This window comes from Heliconius melpomene, chromosome 3 (genome assembly GCF_056956725.1).
Source record: "Heliconius melpomene rosina isolate 202511_hmr_F chromosome 3, ASM5695672v1, whole genome shotgun sequence".
NCBI lineage: Eukaryota > Metazoa > Arthropoda > Insecta > Lepidoptera > Nymphalidae > Heliconius > Heliconius melpomene.
In genome coordinates, this window is record NC_140391.1 from 7,674,926 (window position 1) to 7,691,527 (window position 16,602).

Below are 16,602 nucleotides of genomic sequence, written 5' to 3' on the forward strand. Positions count from 1 at the left end.
CACTGGGTTATATTGTATGGATACTGCTATAACGTTCTTGTTGTAATATACTTTATATTTATGGTAACTTAAAATACTTGTATTGCCGATGGATTCATTTACAGAGTTTAGAACTGGTATATATATAAACACTAAATATAAAAATTATATTATTAATATAGTGTAAATTGAAATGAAAATAATTAAAACGACTCTCTCGACATTGATAAATATATTTTTGTCGTTTTGGAAACATACTCAAAGATACCATAGAACCAAATACATAAAGATAGTGTGTATGTTCCTCAAAGTTAATAAGTTTTTTATCTCGTACGCCACTACTAGCAACACTAAAAAAAATAGTTTTAATCTAGTTATAGTATATCATTAAATTTTTATAATAGAAGAAAAATATAGAAGAATAAGAAAGTAGATCCATATAAAGTGAGCGCAAAGGACATTAACAGCGAGCGAGTTTGACAGGCACAATTCGTGTCGCGGCCGAATTACCATACACTTGACGCTTGCACTTGTCAGCCTTACTAATATCATGTATACTACGCTTTTGTTTAGAAAATACGGTAAAAAGTTATAAAAACAGTTTAATAGAATTATTTCTAAGTCTGACGCCATCGTTTCACCAGAAAGTGCTTAACGGTAATGGAGTGTCCCAACACTAAGTTCTCTCTACCTATCCTTCTATATGCGAGATACAGCATGAAATTGAAAAAGAAATTCAGAATCATTATTATACATTTCTGAATATTTTTCAATAATAATTTTGGTCTCTTTGATTGTATTTGGATGATCGGGAATATACTTTCTTCACTATTATCTATAGGTATTATCTTTCATTAGCCAAATCAATTCCAATATTTTCTCTTAGTTAGGTTTACGATTACATTAAGTTAAAAATTCTTGCGTAAAATATTGGTTAATTTTTACCCGTTGTCGTCTAACAGAGTTAATTGAAGTGATGGAATACACATGGAACGACGTTAGTTTTCATCACCTAGCACGCCACTTACCTATCCAGTAGGTATAAGGAATAGACAGAAAGAAAGTGATGTGCCATAATTTATTTATATATGAGACAATAACAAAATATATTAAATATATATATATATATATATATATATAAATAGTTTTCATAACGAGATACTAAATGCAATATGTTTAAGAATTTGCTTGTAAAATAACGTATTATTTATTTCAAAAGATAAACAGCCCGCCTTTGAACTATTAAAGACCGATCATTACTCAAAACAAATGTTAACTTAAATTTTTCCGGACAAAAGCCTTAGACGGAGAGTGGTTTCACAAACACGGATTTCCAATTAAGCCAGCACCTGATTGGCAGGTCGTTAGTCAATGTTTCGCTGAATATGGGTGAGGCTATACGTTGCTTTGAGTTTCCTATATCTTTATACTAAGATTCTAATGATGTAGAACTCTTGTATAAGATTTTGATTATAATATAGTTTTAAATAATTTATACGCTTAAAGTTGAAATAACTTTGTAAAACATGAAATAAAATACATTTGAATGATGATTTATTTGAAATATATTTTTGTCTATATGATTTAATTGTATCCAACGTAAATGTAAGCCTCTTAAGTTTTTACAATATACCTATACGTATTTTCATAAAAATAATGGGAAGGTACATAAAAGACAGTCCACGGCAATTAAACTTATTAAATTAACTTCGTTTCTGCTGTTAGTATTCTAAGATACAGTCTGTTTATAATAAAACCACCACTACCACCTACTTATATTACAGGGGAAGCAGGGGAAACTTGGTGTCAAGAAATTCCGTTTCCCAAGCATTTCAAAGGAAACTTCTTCGAACTAAGAACTCAGTTCATGATCTCGTTAATTACGTTATACTTTTTTAACTTCATGCTATATTCCACACATAGCAGTCTAGCCAAAGAATACCTACATAATGTCATGACACTTCGTTCCCGCCTTTCTGCATATACCTAATTTTCAAATTAATGAAGAAATTTTAAAATATTAAATATATTTAAAATCTAGGGAAGCTAATAAATATATTACTTACTACATATTATACTTAAATATTAATCCCAAGAATTTCAAAAGTAAACTTCTTCGAACGACGAATTTGGCTTATTCCTTAATTACGCTATACATATAACATAAAAAGAACTGTCTCCATATAAAACATGATTGATGAGTAGTTTCGCATCACAGTGAAGATATCAGCCGAAATAGATAGAAACATTAAGTGTATTCCTATGTTGCCTCTGATATCATTTTCATAGGCACCGTCAAGCTTTGCGCAACCCCCATGTACGATAGTGGATAAAGAAATAAATGGAGACGACGATCTTAAATGTTTTAGAGTGTTTTTTAATAACGTTAAAATAGGGGTTAGATTAATAGATTTGGCTGTAGTTTGCAGGTAAATATTTGTCATATTTCGATTATGTTTTAGCTATATGTGTTGCTTTAAGTCTGAAAATGAGTGAATGTATGGATGAGATTTTTGTACGAAAGCAGCTTTCATAATAACTTCTGCTTATAATTATAGAGTAAAAAGTAAGAAAATAAATATTCGAGTCTATCGAACTCACAACCTATCACGTTTACATTCACACAATCGTGCAACTGCGTCACGACGGCCTCAATTAAATATTTATATAATTACTTATTTAATATAATTATTTACGTTTATATTTCCATTTCTTCGCTCTGGTGTCGAGGCAAAGCGTGGCGTTGAGTTCTGCCACTCAACACGCAATGCCTCCAGAATTCGGCAGAAAGTAGGGGACGGAGTGTCTTAACACTAGATTCTCTTTGCCTACCCTGCTGTGTGCGGGTACAGCATGAAGCTGATTTGATTTTAATTTTAATTTATTTATTTAACTTCTACTCCACAGCTCTCCAGTTCAGTATAAACGTAACAAGCATGATATGGATAGGAAAAAACAGGACGATTCAATCGCGTAAGCGATCAGTCTTCGTCACTAGCCGCTTGCAGATTCCATATTTATTCAACTTCTTGGGCAGGTGCTCTATAAGTACAAGTTAATAAATAATATGAATTATTCTATATATTACATCACGTCGTAGTTTAAGAAATATACGTGTCTAATGATTATTTATTGTACAACTGCTATACTATAATTTAAATTTTGTTTTAAATTAATATAACAAACAGTTTTTTGTATAGAAATGTGATTTTTTCAACAAATAGTCCTCAAAAATTTGCTATAATAAATAATAATAATTTCTACAACGAATGACATCTTGATATTCGTTTAGCAGTTAAAAGACTTGTAGCGTACCACAAATAAACATACGAATATCTTTCACAATATCGAATGCAAATCTGTATAAATCTAATGTTTTCGTGACTAATTTTATTCTTGGCTACATTTCTTAAATAATATTGTCTCGTAAATCAGTCGACCAGTGTTTTTCTTGGAGCGCTCGCGTCCGCCATGTTTTGTTTAGAATCACGCACACCCTGTCTGTGCTACTTCTGGGATTGTGATTTAGTACTCTTGAATTGTTTCACCGCTGTTCTAGATATTTATTTTTGCATTAAAATAATATTAAATACAGGAAAATATTATAAAAACAATATCTTCTTTTGTATGTGAAACATGGTTTATAAATGAAGATTTTTATTTTATATTTTTATCTTTACAATTTTTAACACAATCTTAATATGTGGAAGTTAATTTTAAAGCTTAATGGTATTTCTTGGATTTCAGATATTTCTGCAGTACTTCAGGTGGGTAGGTTACCTCCTCTTCCTACCTGAATGGTGACTGATATACTTCATTATTGGTGGCAATTTCCAAATCTAAATAATCCTAGCAAACTGGTGTAAATTGTAAACATATTTTAAATACGAATTCAGCAAGATTTTAGCATCACGATCATTAATGCATACCTATCTACATAAATTTTGTGAATATTAATGTAATTTGAAACTAGTAAGAATTATCATTTAACTTAAGATGTACCTACTGGTAAAAATACAAGATTAAATAATATACGAAATCAATAAAATATATATATAACAAAGGAGTTAGCTTAATTAGACGGTAAAAGTTACTTATGCTGTTGTCATAATAAATTGAATGAGGATCTAAATGACCACCACCACGAGCACGACTCTCCTAATCTTCACTATATTATTTTATCGTGCTTATTGCAAATATTATTATAGTTTCTTGTTTTTAAGTTAATCTTTCATTTGGTAGATCCTTTATGATGTTCCAAATGGAAGAGTAATTATTGTTATTCTAATGGATCGCACGCGGCATTCTGAACATTCCCCATTGTAAGGAGTCCAGAATCGAACCTCTGATTAATGATGGTGTAGTGAGGGGCTGCTAAGGAACAACGCATACTCGTACATTGTACGTCACATTCGTATATTATTATGTTTTCTAGTTGCTGTTATATATATTCATTCTCCTTTATTTTAGTTACTTTTTATATAATAAACTTTAATGAATGTGAAATTATTAAACATATAATTTTTTTTCTCTTCACGCATATATCCACGCATGTATCCTTCCCATCCAGTGTTTAAGACATTTTGAATCACTCCACTTACCTCAGAATCAAGGAGTGATACTTAATGACTCATTTCGCCTTGTCGACAGCAATGAAATAGTAAATCTGTCGTTATGTCAATTTAATTGTGTAATTTTACTATAAATAATTGTAAATATGGTTCTTAAATATTTCAAATCTTTTAGAAAAACTTTCCAGTAATTAGAAAAATTCTAATTTACTAGCAGAATAAAAAATTCCCTAACGTCACTGAGCGTTTCCCTTAACGATGTTATCGCGGCATAATGCCGTAGCGAGAGATTATAGTTGACCGGTGATGTTTGTTTGCTTGAACCAGCTTTGTGGGCTCTTGCGGGAAGGACGACACGTAGGAGGTGGCTACGGATGTGGTACTGGGATAAGGGTTTTCTATTATGGAATAAGTGGAATAAGTGAACATTTTTGTCATGGATTACTTAAGAATTTTAAAAAAATGGGTAAATACATTATCAATCTTGTATTTCCTTTGTTGCGAATGAATGAACGACACATGAAAGATTGGATTAATTATTATAAGTATCTAAAAACAATATTAACTTTGTCAGCTTTGTTTAAAATAATACTGTTTCACTGTTCCCGAACATGGCAATATAGGAAGAGGGAACCTGGGAATCTAGTGTTAAGACACTCTGTTCCCATTAACACACTTAGGTTCCCCATTTTCCAAATTATCCCTTGTACCACGTTAGATTCGTAAATATAAATGTTTAATTACAAAATTATTACCATTTAAAAATGGTTAATTCCTTTATATACATTTTTCTCTCCGCTCTACCACGCTCTAATATTGTCGCTCTATTTTTTATCTTAAATCACTACACAAAAGTCACGTAAGTCAGTTGTCATATACTACCTTTAGCATTGTTACTTGTTTGCTATCTATAACTTCAACATCTTTGTTGTTCATGTAGAGAAAAACAATAGAAAACAATAAAATTGCTTATTATTGTTAAAATTGTTAAAAAGACCTCCTTATCTACTTTCATGATTGTAAAAATTGTTTCTTTACATCTATCAACGCCGCTGTACTGCCTCTGTTCTTTAACTTTATTGCTTCTAAACAAATGTTTGTCTTATATCTTAAATTTTATGACATTGCCAAAATAAAACGGAGATTTGCCCGTTTTGAAGTTTTGCGAAATAACAATTGCGAATTGGTAAATAAATAGGAACGGGGTTTACGCTTTCACATTTTTTTTTCAAAAGTAGGTAACAGTCGACAATTGTTTTTGGTATTGCCCTGTGAATAATTGAAATGCTAAATTTTGTATTTCAATAATTAGTTACATGAACGTACATATAAGGGAATCTTAGCGTGATGGGAACGAAATGTCTGAACACCAGGTTCCCAGGTTCCTGATCACTCCGCTACGTGCCCATAAGTACAGTGTGAGACTAAAAAAAACAGTTACTACATATATCTATCTAATATTCTACTCTTTAATTATATATAGTGAACTACCAATAAATTATACTGAAAGATTTCAACCAATGATATATCCTTTTCTCTCACGACGGATGTCTCTTGTTTTGGAATTAATTTATTGCCTCGAATGAACTTTATTACTAAATATGTTTAAATTGAAAAATAAGCACTTGTAAGCACACAAAAATGTTTAAGATAAAGTAAGTACTTAAATTGTTGGAATTATGATTTTTTACATACGAAAAATCTAGAAGTATTTACCATATTACAAAATATTAATTTTTACCTACTGTTATGTGTTACTAACTATGAGAGAAAACTTAAAGCTTGGTTGTAAGAAGACATTTTAAATAATACTCCAAAACACACGTCCAAAATTCGGCGGAAATGTAAAACAGAGTGTCTTACCACTAGGTTCCCTCCGTCTACTCTGCTGTGTGCGAGATACAGCGTGAAGCCAAAAACAAACAAATAAAATACACATTGATTTGAAAGTAAGTGTAAGAAAGTGTTTGCATCTAATATGCGGGCAACGTTCTCAAGAAATGCCGTTAGTACTTACGTATGCTTCATAAATCTTCGAATTTACCACTCTAACTGTCAACGGACGTTTTGTTGACAAAATAATGGAGTTAAACAATACTTTTAGATAATTATTCAATTGTTAGAATATAACAATCGATATGCATTTTTAAACTCGCCAACTTAAATTTTTAATGTAATTTAAAGTTCAAGTAAATATTTTTATAAAAATCTTTATGTAATATTAGAATTAGAGTTCAAAGGATATAATTAGAAATAATATTATGAAATATTACGTTTTTAATAACGACATTCAATAATTATATTTAAAAGAAAAATCATAAAATACAGATATTTCTAGAGAAAAGGATTTCAAATAGTCCCAATAAAAGATGAATTTTGCCAAAAACTAAATAATAAAATTAAAAATCATAAAAAACTAAGCAGGTAGAGGAACCTGAATTACACGGGTTGCAGGGCGGCGTGTCAAAGATGTGGGAGCTAACTAGATGGTATATTGTTTTAGAGCCCCTAATAAAAGGATCCGTCTGTTTGTGTTGTAAATATGCCGCCTTCTGTTCGTTGCTATCGGTGTTTTACAAACTTAGCAAAGTCTTCTCTGAGATTTATATACTTTGAAGTACAGAACTGAGGTCTTCGTGGTGCAGGGGCTGGACGTTAGAGTCCAGCCCCTGCACCACGAAGACCACGGTTGTGAGTTCGATCTTCACTTGGGGGAATAGATTATTATTTATTAATATTTTGTGAAAAAAGTGGAAGTAGTCTTAATACTAGGTTCCCTCTGCCCATCCTTCTGTATGAGGGATATAGCGTAAAGCTGATTGTTTTTGTGAACTGCTTGAAAATTCTATGGTTATTAGCGACAGTTATTAATGAAGAAAAGAAATGAAAACGTGATTTTTTAAATATAACCCAAATTATATGAATTGCTGGACGAATTGTACTATATATGTATATACCGTGACAGATGTCACGCGTGTTTTTTGTCATAACGACCATAAATTGAGAAAAAGGTCCAAAGTAAACACGAAGTAAAAGGCCCGCGGCAAAACCAAATACAATATTCTGAATAAGCCATCGATTGATTTTGCAAGATTAATGGAAACACATTGTCAGCGCCACAGTATGACGAAAATGTTACACAAATATGACCTTACTAAAATAACCTTTATATTTATACAAATAAGAGTGAAAAATTTCATCGATGAAACCTTTTTGAGCTGACACAACTATGAATGGTTTTCGCAGTTTTTATTCCCCAATTCAGAGAACATTATTCATTAGATGTCTGATATAGAGTTTGAAATAGTATGAGAATTCACGTTGTATACGACTTTTTGTAAAAATTTAATTCTTGGTTCAATAGATTTTTGGAATTTCGTGTGAAATTGAATTTAAAATTTTACACCAGACACACATATCAGATTTTTAATATTCATTTTTAAATATTAAGATATTATAAAATTTTATTTGTACAATAATTTTATAAAAGCATTGTTTGTTGCAAGGATAAGCAAGAGAGAGATCTCATACTAAATATAAAGCAAAAAGTGTAAGAGAGTGACTTTTCTATGGAATAAATAAGCTTTTTTTAAGTTTGGTATCTAAATGTATAAACAATATTATGATCTATTTGATGAAAAAATGCAATAAAATCACAAAAACATTAATCTTAAAACCTTGCAAACAAATTTATATCAATAAAAAAATAGCACTAGCAACCTCAATAAATGTCAAATCAATACCTTACAATCAATTTTTATTTATTTTTCAATACAAATAATAATTATAATACAATGTATAGAGACGTACAAATATATATGATTTATTTGATATAAAGTCAAACACAAAAGCCATATTGGTGGGTGTGCTCATGTCCAACAGATGCGGAGCTGGGAGGTGTACCAGCTATCCATATGTCGTATTACTGCTACTCTACTATTGGACATAGAATAGTGCCAACTTAGCGTGACTTGCACGTCACGTCTCGTATGAATTTAGGTATTAACTGTAGTTAGTTTTATATTTTTTGTTTTATTTTAATTTAGAATTGTAAATAATATGCCAGTTAGAAAAGAAATAATTTCTAGATTTTTTATTTTTTAAAGAATCATATTATGGCAAAAAATAATGTCTTTTACACAAATTTGAATCGTACCGCAATATATTATAATCAAGTTAAAATATTTAACCTTAAATGATTATTATGTACTACCTTACAGATTAAAAACAGGTCTATTGACTGACAGTGCTTCTACAACTTAAAAATCGATTAAAATTTCACTACGCTCATTTTTTTTATATATTTTATGGTATTTTAATATATTTAACCATGAGATTAAATATATGGCCATAGAGATTTTAGTTGGGTAATAACTATTAGTAGGTACACCCGATCGTTGTAAGTTCAGTGCCAACTCAAAGGATTATATTTGAATTAAAATCGTTGTTATAGTAAATCAAAGGTGTTTAGCTCTAACATGGAGACCACAATTTATCAGAATTGAATAGAAAATGGAAGACTAGTTGTCTCTGCCTACCGAGTTTGTTATATGTGGAAGTAAAAAATACAACATTAATGAAAATTTTGAAATATAATTATAAATAATTAAATGAATAAACATAACGCTAATATAATCAAAATTTAACAATTTAATTAATTATTTCTAACGACATTTATATAAAAACGTCATTCGCATTTCGGGTCAGCCCGAGCGTCGCACGCGCACGCATACTGCGCTTTTGTCGCACCCCCGTCACAACTGTTGCTGGATGAGTTATGTACGTTCATGGAACTCGATTATACAGGACGTTTGAGTTGGATATTTGGCTAATTCTTTATATTGTATGTGGTTTTATTTTAATTATTTTAATATATTATTGAAAGTATTAAAAATGCAGCAAAACATTTAAGTATTGATGGAAAATTGTACATTTTTGTTTTTCAAAAACATGTACTACAAAAACTATACATTAAAACAAGTAATGTCTGCAATCCTTGAAATATTGATTATAAATTAAATTTAAAAATATAAAATTCTTTTAGGTATGTAGGTGCATATCTACATAAGAATATAAATTAAAGTTATATAAAGCTCAATTGTACTAAAAGAAACTATATTTTTTAAATTTATATAAACTTACACTATCGTTCTTACGTTTGTGTTTCTTTCCAATATTTACAGATAATTTTATATATTGATTATTTAAATACACATATAATTGAACGTTATTTAATTGCTTCAACAGGAGATTTTTTATTTTAATATAATATTTATATACATACATAAAAACTGGCTTTAAAAACATTAGTAAATTACAAATAAAAAATGAAACAAGAATATAAGGTTTTTTTTAACAAATAATTTTAATAAAAAGATCACGCAATATAATATGCAATCACAAATTCAGCACAGTGACACACATACGTGGCTTTACACTAAACCAATAATAGAATAAAATCAATCTATTCCACCCTCTTACACGCACACTATCAAAAATCAATCAATGATTTGCCTGTACAGACGCTCACGCACACAACTAAAACATATTGGAAATATTGGTATTGTAAACATTCATAGAATTTTTGCAAAATATCCCCCTTCGTCCAATGTATATCTGTCTCTTTCACCGACCCTACGATAAGCTAGATAATGTTAAAGAAAGAACGAGACAAAAAATCCAGTTTTACAACTCTGTAGAGGGACAATAGTAATGCTATTGTTGTAAGTACCCCAAATTTTTTTAGGTCACATAAAAGTATTACATTTGTTAGGGTCGTATTGCCTTTTGGCACTTACAGCATTCGTTTCGCAGCCAACCCGAGTGACGGATCTCCGTCGCCCACGCAGCAGAATTTCAGTTTGGTTTTACTTATTTCAGTGTAAATAGTTTAAGTTAAGTGGTGTAGTATATACGTAATTATGACTTCGACGGCTTCAACTAACCGTGCTAGTGAAATGTGGAACAATAGTGCCCAAGTTAGCAGTCAAAGTGCGAAGCAGACTCATTATGGATATCATTACCCGGCAGTGCCAAATCCTTACGAATATCATAACAATTTTTACGCTCAAAATTGTGAATACCCAAGTGACAGCTACAATAGAGTGCCTAATATTAACAGTTCAGTTAATAAGGTTGTGAAAACAGAGCCTAATTGGCAAAATTATCCTATACATTATGCAAATAATAGCCACGACCAAGCCAACATAGATATGATAAACAGATGGCGCCAGATGAATACCTATCCTCAACAATATGAAAATTATGGATATCAACCAGGTATGCAAGCAATGGCGAATAGGGCTGCTGTGGATATCAAAGGCGAAGACTCCCGTTCTGTAGAGTCCCCTGGTCAATGCAGTTTACCTGAAACTAGCTATGGATCTCCACAAAACAGCTCAAACGCCGTTAAAAGTGCTTCGGGTGAAGAAGGAGATTCTCCAAATTTAAGAGCACTTTTGAGTAAGCCTAATATAAAAAGAATGCAAGAAAGTTATGGAAAGTATGACAAATTTTATACACATGAAATGTTACAACAAATGAATTATTGTGCAAATGATATAGATAATTGGGGTAAAAATAATGAAACAAGGGCCCTGAATGATGGGAATGTACATCAATTTCACGGTGAATATAATACTAATTTGGATACACATACTAAGGTCAAAACTAAGCGATCAGTGGGTGGAGCTCCAGTTCAAAGCGAGAGCGCCAATTCTGCTGAGGAAAGTACAGAAAACTGTCAAGATTTGACGAGGGTCGATGCAGGCGGGGACAATGAGGATTACGCTGACAACAAGATGGCTATTGCACCCGAAGTGCAAGGCTTTTATCCGTGGATGAAAAGTGTCAATGGTAATTTTTTAATGAAATCTTATATATTTTTATACATTATTTTTTTATATTTTAATAATTTTTTATATATTTTTAATTTTTTAAATTTATTTTTTAATTTTTCAGGAGAGGATAAAAAGGAAGGCTCCAAAAGAACACGTCAAACATATACTAGGTTCCAAACTCTTGAGCTCGAAAAAGAGTTCCACTTCAACAAGTACTTATCAAGAAGACGTAGAATAGAAGTATCTCATGCCTTAGGTCTTACTGAAAGGCAAATCAAGATCTGGTTCCAGAACAGAAGAATGAAAGCGAAGAAAGACGGGAAACTATCCACATCTCCAGATCCATATGGTGTAGAAGATATGAGCGTAACGAAGATTCCAAATGTTCCAGAATTTGTAAATTCCAGACCACCGATGAATGGGTTCCCGGAATATAGTGAACCAAATTATCATCACCAAGCGTATGAAGGCGCCATGGCGAATATAGTGAATTTGTCGGGAGCCGTACACCCGAATATAATGCCACCGTATGGTGATATTATTCCTAAAATGTGACGATAAATTGACGTCTCTTAATTAATATCGCTAATAATTCAAATATTAAATTATAATTATTGATTAAGAAAAGAATATTTAATGTAAATAAATATAAAATTAGTAAAATATTCGCAAAAATATAAATAACATAAGTTGATTATATAGATGTAAGCTGATTGTGATAACAAATTTTAATTAAAAAGAATGTGAAATAGACATGATATAGGTAATAATAAAATGTAAATATTCTACTTTTTAAGATGAACAGTTCCTACAAATGTACTAAATAAGTAATTAGGTGTAAGACGAATAAAACAAGGTTGATTATTTATTGCACTTCTCTAGTCAATTACAAGGGCGCTATTAATTTAGAGGAGTAATATTTTTTGTTCTAAGGTTTTATCTTAATAAAAATCATTCTTATTGCTATGTTTTTTTTTCATGTGCTAATATAAAATAATTAATATTTTATAAAATACTGTATCCTGCATATAAAAGTAAAGGTGGAGAGAACTTAGTGTTAAGATATTCCGTTCCCCACGTTCCACCCAATTTCCTCAGAAGTTGCGTCTTGAGTAACAGAACTTAACGCCGCGTTTAGTCTTCTTACCAGGAAGAAATGAACATAATTCATACGCCCGTCTTCGAAGTTCGCAATTGTTCGTAATATTAATAAATAGTTAGCATATTTAATTATATACTGCTATACATTATAATTTAAAATCTATACATTAGTAGTGATTAAACTCATCTTTATATATAAAATCGAAAGGTCACTCACTCATCACGAAATTACAGAAACTACATGTGCTAAGAATCTCAAATTTTACATAGGAGTTACTCACAGGACGTAGGTGCTCGCTAAGACGGGAATTTGCAATATTCGACTTCTAAGGGGTTGTTTTTGGGGTTGAAAGTTTGTATGAAACTTCGTTACTATAAATGCTAGGAGTATCAAATAAAACGTAAAAAAACGTAAAAACGTAGTTCACGCAGGCGAAGCCTCGGGCGGGCCGCTAGTACAATATATTGATATCGAAACAAACGCGTCTATATTTGTACAAAAATATACATAAAAGTAATTGAATATAATTTCTTATATTAATCACTAATAGTCTTACCCAAGTTATTAATAATAAGTTACTAAAATACTATACGTTTTTAACAATTACTTTTTAATTTTTAAACAATATACGGCGGCATTCACAACCCTTTCAAAACTTTTAAAAATAAGCTTAAAGTTAAACAAAGAGTACCAACACTAGGGATTAGTCTCCAGAGACCAATTGTAACTTGCAAATGTTGACTACGGTTTTGACATGTTTTGACTGACTATAGGATTTGCTTAGTAATGCAGTTAATGATCCCGCTACCTGTGTTGTACTGTAAACAAGATTACATGTGGTATTTAACACTTTCTTTACAGAAATTAGATTCTAAGCCAGGTATTTGGTCTGTGATCCTTTGTTTGTCGAAAAATATAGTCCTTTTATTTAATTTAGTAAGTAGCTGCTCGTAACAGGATTAGACACAGAATAAAAATATTATTAGTCATAGAACGTAGTACAGGTCGTATGACATTTTTGCCATAACTAATGCAGTAGGTATATTAAAAGAATTTTATAATATAAATATGAAGATTTTAGGATTGATTCAGATATAAAGAAAATAATGAAAATATAGCTATTTCCCATTTGGAGTTATTATTAAATTTAAATTATTTTAATGTTTTTTGTTTTTATTACATAGAATGTCTCGATCATTGAAAATTGAGTGAAACGTGGGTAACGAAGTTTTTTAATACCTACTGGGCTTCCTAACTTAAAATCATGAAGCTGATATAAAATATTTTTATATCAATTTTAACTGATTAATTTTACTTACTTACGTTAACTTTAAATTACTTTCTAGAGAAAATGGAGTGGGACTTATATTCTAATATAAAATTGTAAGTAAAATTGCAATGAAGCATTATGCCCAATTATTATTATACAGTCATTGGATCACGTCAAACCTATAATCATTTAAATTCTTTCGTGGCATAGATGGGCCAAGCATTGACTGTGAGGCGACGGTTGTGATTTCGATCCCCAGTCGAGGGAATGAATTATTTCTTAATATTTTCATTTCTTCGCTCTTGCATCAAGGCAAAAGCCCCGCGTAGAGTTCCGCGACTCAACATGCAATATCTTGAAAATATGTTAATGGGGTGATTTAATTTTTGAAGTCTTTTAAATACTATATTATTCAGATTACAGCAATACTTAAAATTATATAGCTTATGTTTTAACAACTTATACTATACTTACTTAAAGTCATAATCAGTGTAATAAATATCTTCGTCGTTTAATCTTCTCAAAAAATTCTTTTTATTTAACTTTCCGTACTTGTTTAAATACATATATACTCGTATATGCAAATGCAAATTTTAGAAACTTAACGGCTCCATTCTCTAACGTTGCTAACTTCACTTTCATCAAATCACAATACACTTACCCTCATATCGGAACAAAAGAAAGAAGAAAGGGAAAGCGTTACACTAGTACTGGATGTTAGAAAGAGACAGATAACAAATTTTGACATTTGGGGTGCAGCGAAGCGCATGCGCTGCCATTTAACAAACATGGCCGCTAGTGTTAAAACAAAATTTGGCTTACGTTAAGACTTTTTAATTCTTTTTAGTGCTATTAATAATGGTAAGTAATATTTTAATATAGAATTAAAAATTATTTTATTTTATATTTTCGTTGAACATGAATTTTCTGTGGTTCTGTGGATCATTCTAAAATGAATCATATTATTTATTTGAAAACAAGCCTCAACGTACTTTTTTGCTCTATTTTAAATAAAGGCAGCATTTGGTAATGTAATATAGATTAAGGATTTTATATTCGAATTCTTACATTCGTTATACTTTTATTCGTTGAATGGTCGTTTGAATGGCAGCTCTAATTAATCCTTACGTCGAACGAGGTACGTTGAATCCGAAGTTGATCAAAAGAAATATTCTAATCGATATTTGAATACCACGGCTTACCTTTGGAATCTTGGTTTAGACCTTAGCAGTTAGCACTTATTCATAGACATCGATAAAATGTACTTCGTATTTGTAATTATATAAGTATATAATTGACAGAAGAAATCGTTAAATATATATTTTTTTATAACTTTAAAATCATAAGAAAGATAAAAATTCGTATATATGCTTAAAATGTTAATGCTGGTACTAAACGCGCCATCGATAACGAAGTTGATGTCTCGGGAACTGCTAGTCCAGAATTAAAAATTCAGTTTGTGTTGTAAAGTCCATTTATACAGTAAAACTCCATTCCAATCCATTTATACTTTAAAATCCTCTTAATGGTTATGATGTGAGTTACCTCCCGCATGAGTGTATCACGAGTCATACACAACTAATAGTTCTTTACATCTGACCGCGCGGGCGAAGCTCTCGAAGTTAAAACTAGTATTTATAAATTTATTCTTAACCTATTTTAAATCCAGTCATTTCTTTCAGTTTCTTATCTATGAAGCTTAACGTCAAGTCCTTTCTCAACACCGTTATTATAACCAACCAGGCATATACAACCCATCCACGTTATATACCTAATAAAATATTTCTTTAAGAAGCCTTAGAACGTAAAACCACCAATTTTATATATATCGCTACCAAAAACCCCATGTTCCTCATTATTTATACTATACGATTCAGTTTATGGTAATAAAATACTAAACGAACGCAGTCTAAATTATTTTAAGACGATACTGAATTATAATTATTCCTTTTTTGTATTATCTATATTATGAAAGCAACAGATGTTTCCTTACGCTTTGATCTCATATACCATCAAACGTGGGCTTATCGACGCCATAAATTATGTCATAATTATGATATGTAACGAGGTATTTCATTTAAAAGCGCTACAATGCAACCTAATTGCATTAAATTATCTTAGTACCTACTAATTAAGTTGATTATATTTGATTGATGGGTATATTAATATTATTTAAGTTGGCCACGTTTCATATATGGGTTTTGTCTATTTTTGCAAGAAATGCGAAATATTTTTTTATTTTGATTTCTAATTATTTCTGTCATAGAAATATGAACGAATTTATATATGTCAAAAACTGAAATAAATTGTATAGTAATTTTAGTCTACTATTTTTATTTTTCGTTTTAGTATTCGAAAAGCAAAAGAATAAGTTATATTGCTTAACACGCAATACAAGAATACTGATTCTTTAGATACATGACGACCACACACGTTAAAAACCTTATTATTTTTAATGAGCTTTTTATTGCCATTATAAATTACAAACTAAAAAAAAATTAATCAACTTCATGCTGTACCCCACATATAGCAGAAGGAAACTAGTGTTCAGGCACTCCGTTCCCCACATACAAACTAAATTCAAATATTTTAAAACGTTTAAAGCCAATGCAATACTCTTATATTAGTAAGTTACCCTTAAAAATCAATAAAGAAAGAAACACTAAGAAAACAATCACCCAGGTATACCGACCATATGCTACAAAATTTGCGCATAATGGTACCCACACCCAACGCCGTCCACGTCGTTCACGTCACAGAAACATCACTGTCCATACAAAAAGGTGGACAAAAGAATCTGCAGGACGCATTGTCCCGGGCTACCATCATTTATCAAGAACG

General features: G+C 30.8%; 1 protein-coding gene across 1 annotated transcript; it reads left to right on the forward strand.

The window, feature by feature from the left end:
* Nucleotides 1-10,471: 10,471 nt before the first annotated feature.
* LOC146540011 (uncharacterized) lies at nucleotides 10,472-11,944 on the forward strand. Its single transcript, XM_085207813.1, has 2 exons — nucleotides 10,472-11,405; nucleotides 11,511-11,944. The coding sequence occupies exons 1-2, from the start codon at nucleotides 10,472-10,474 to the stop codon at nucleotides 11,942-11,944; spliced, it is 1,368 nt and encodes a 455-aa protein (XP_085063939.1).
* The last annotated feature ends 4,658 nt before the right edge of the window (nucleotides 11,945-16,602 follow it).

What these genes read in the sequence shown, in the direction of transcription:
- LOC146540011 (XM_085207813.1), top strand. Translation starts at nt 10,472, where the DNA reads ATGACTTCGACGGCTTCAACTAACCGTGCTAGTGAAATGTGGAACAAT. An exon ending in GTGGATGAAAAGTGTCAATG is followed by an intron (nt 11,406 to 11,510) that starts GTAATTTTTTAA and finishes TTAATTTTTCAG; the next exon opens with GAGAGGATAAAAAGGAAGGC.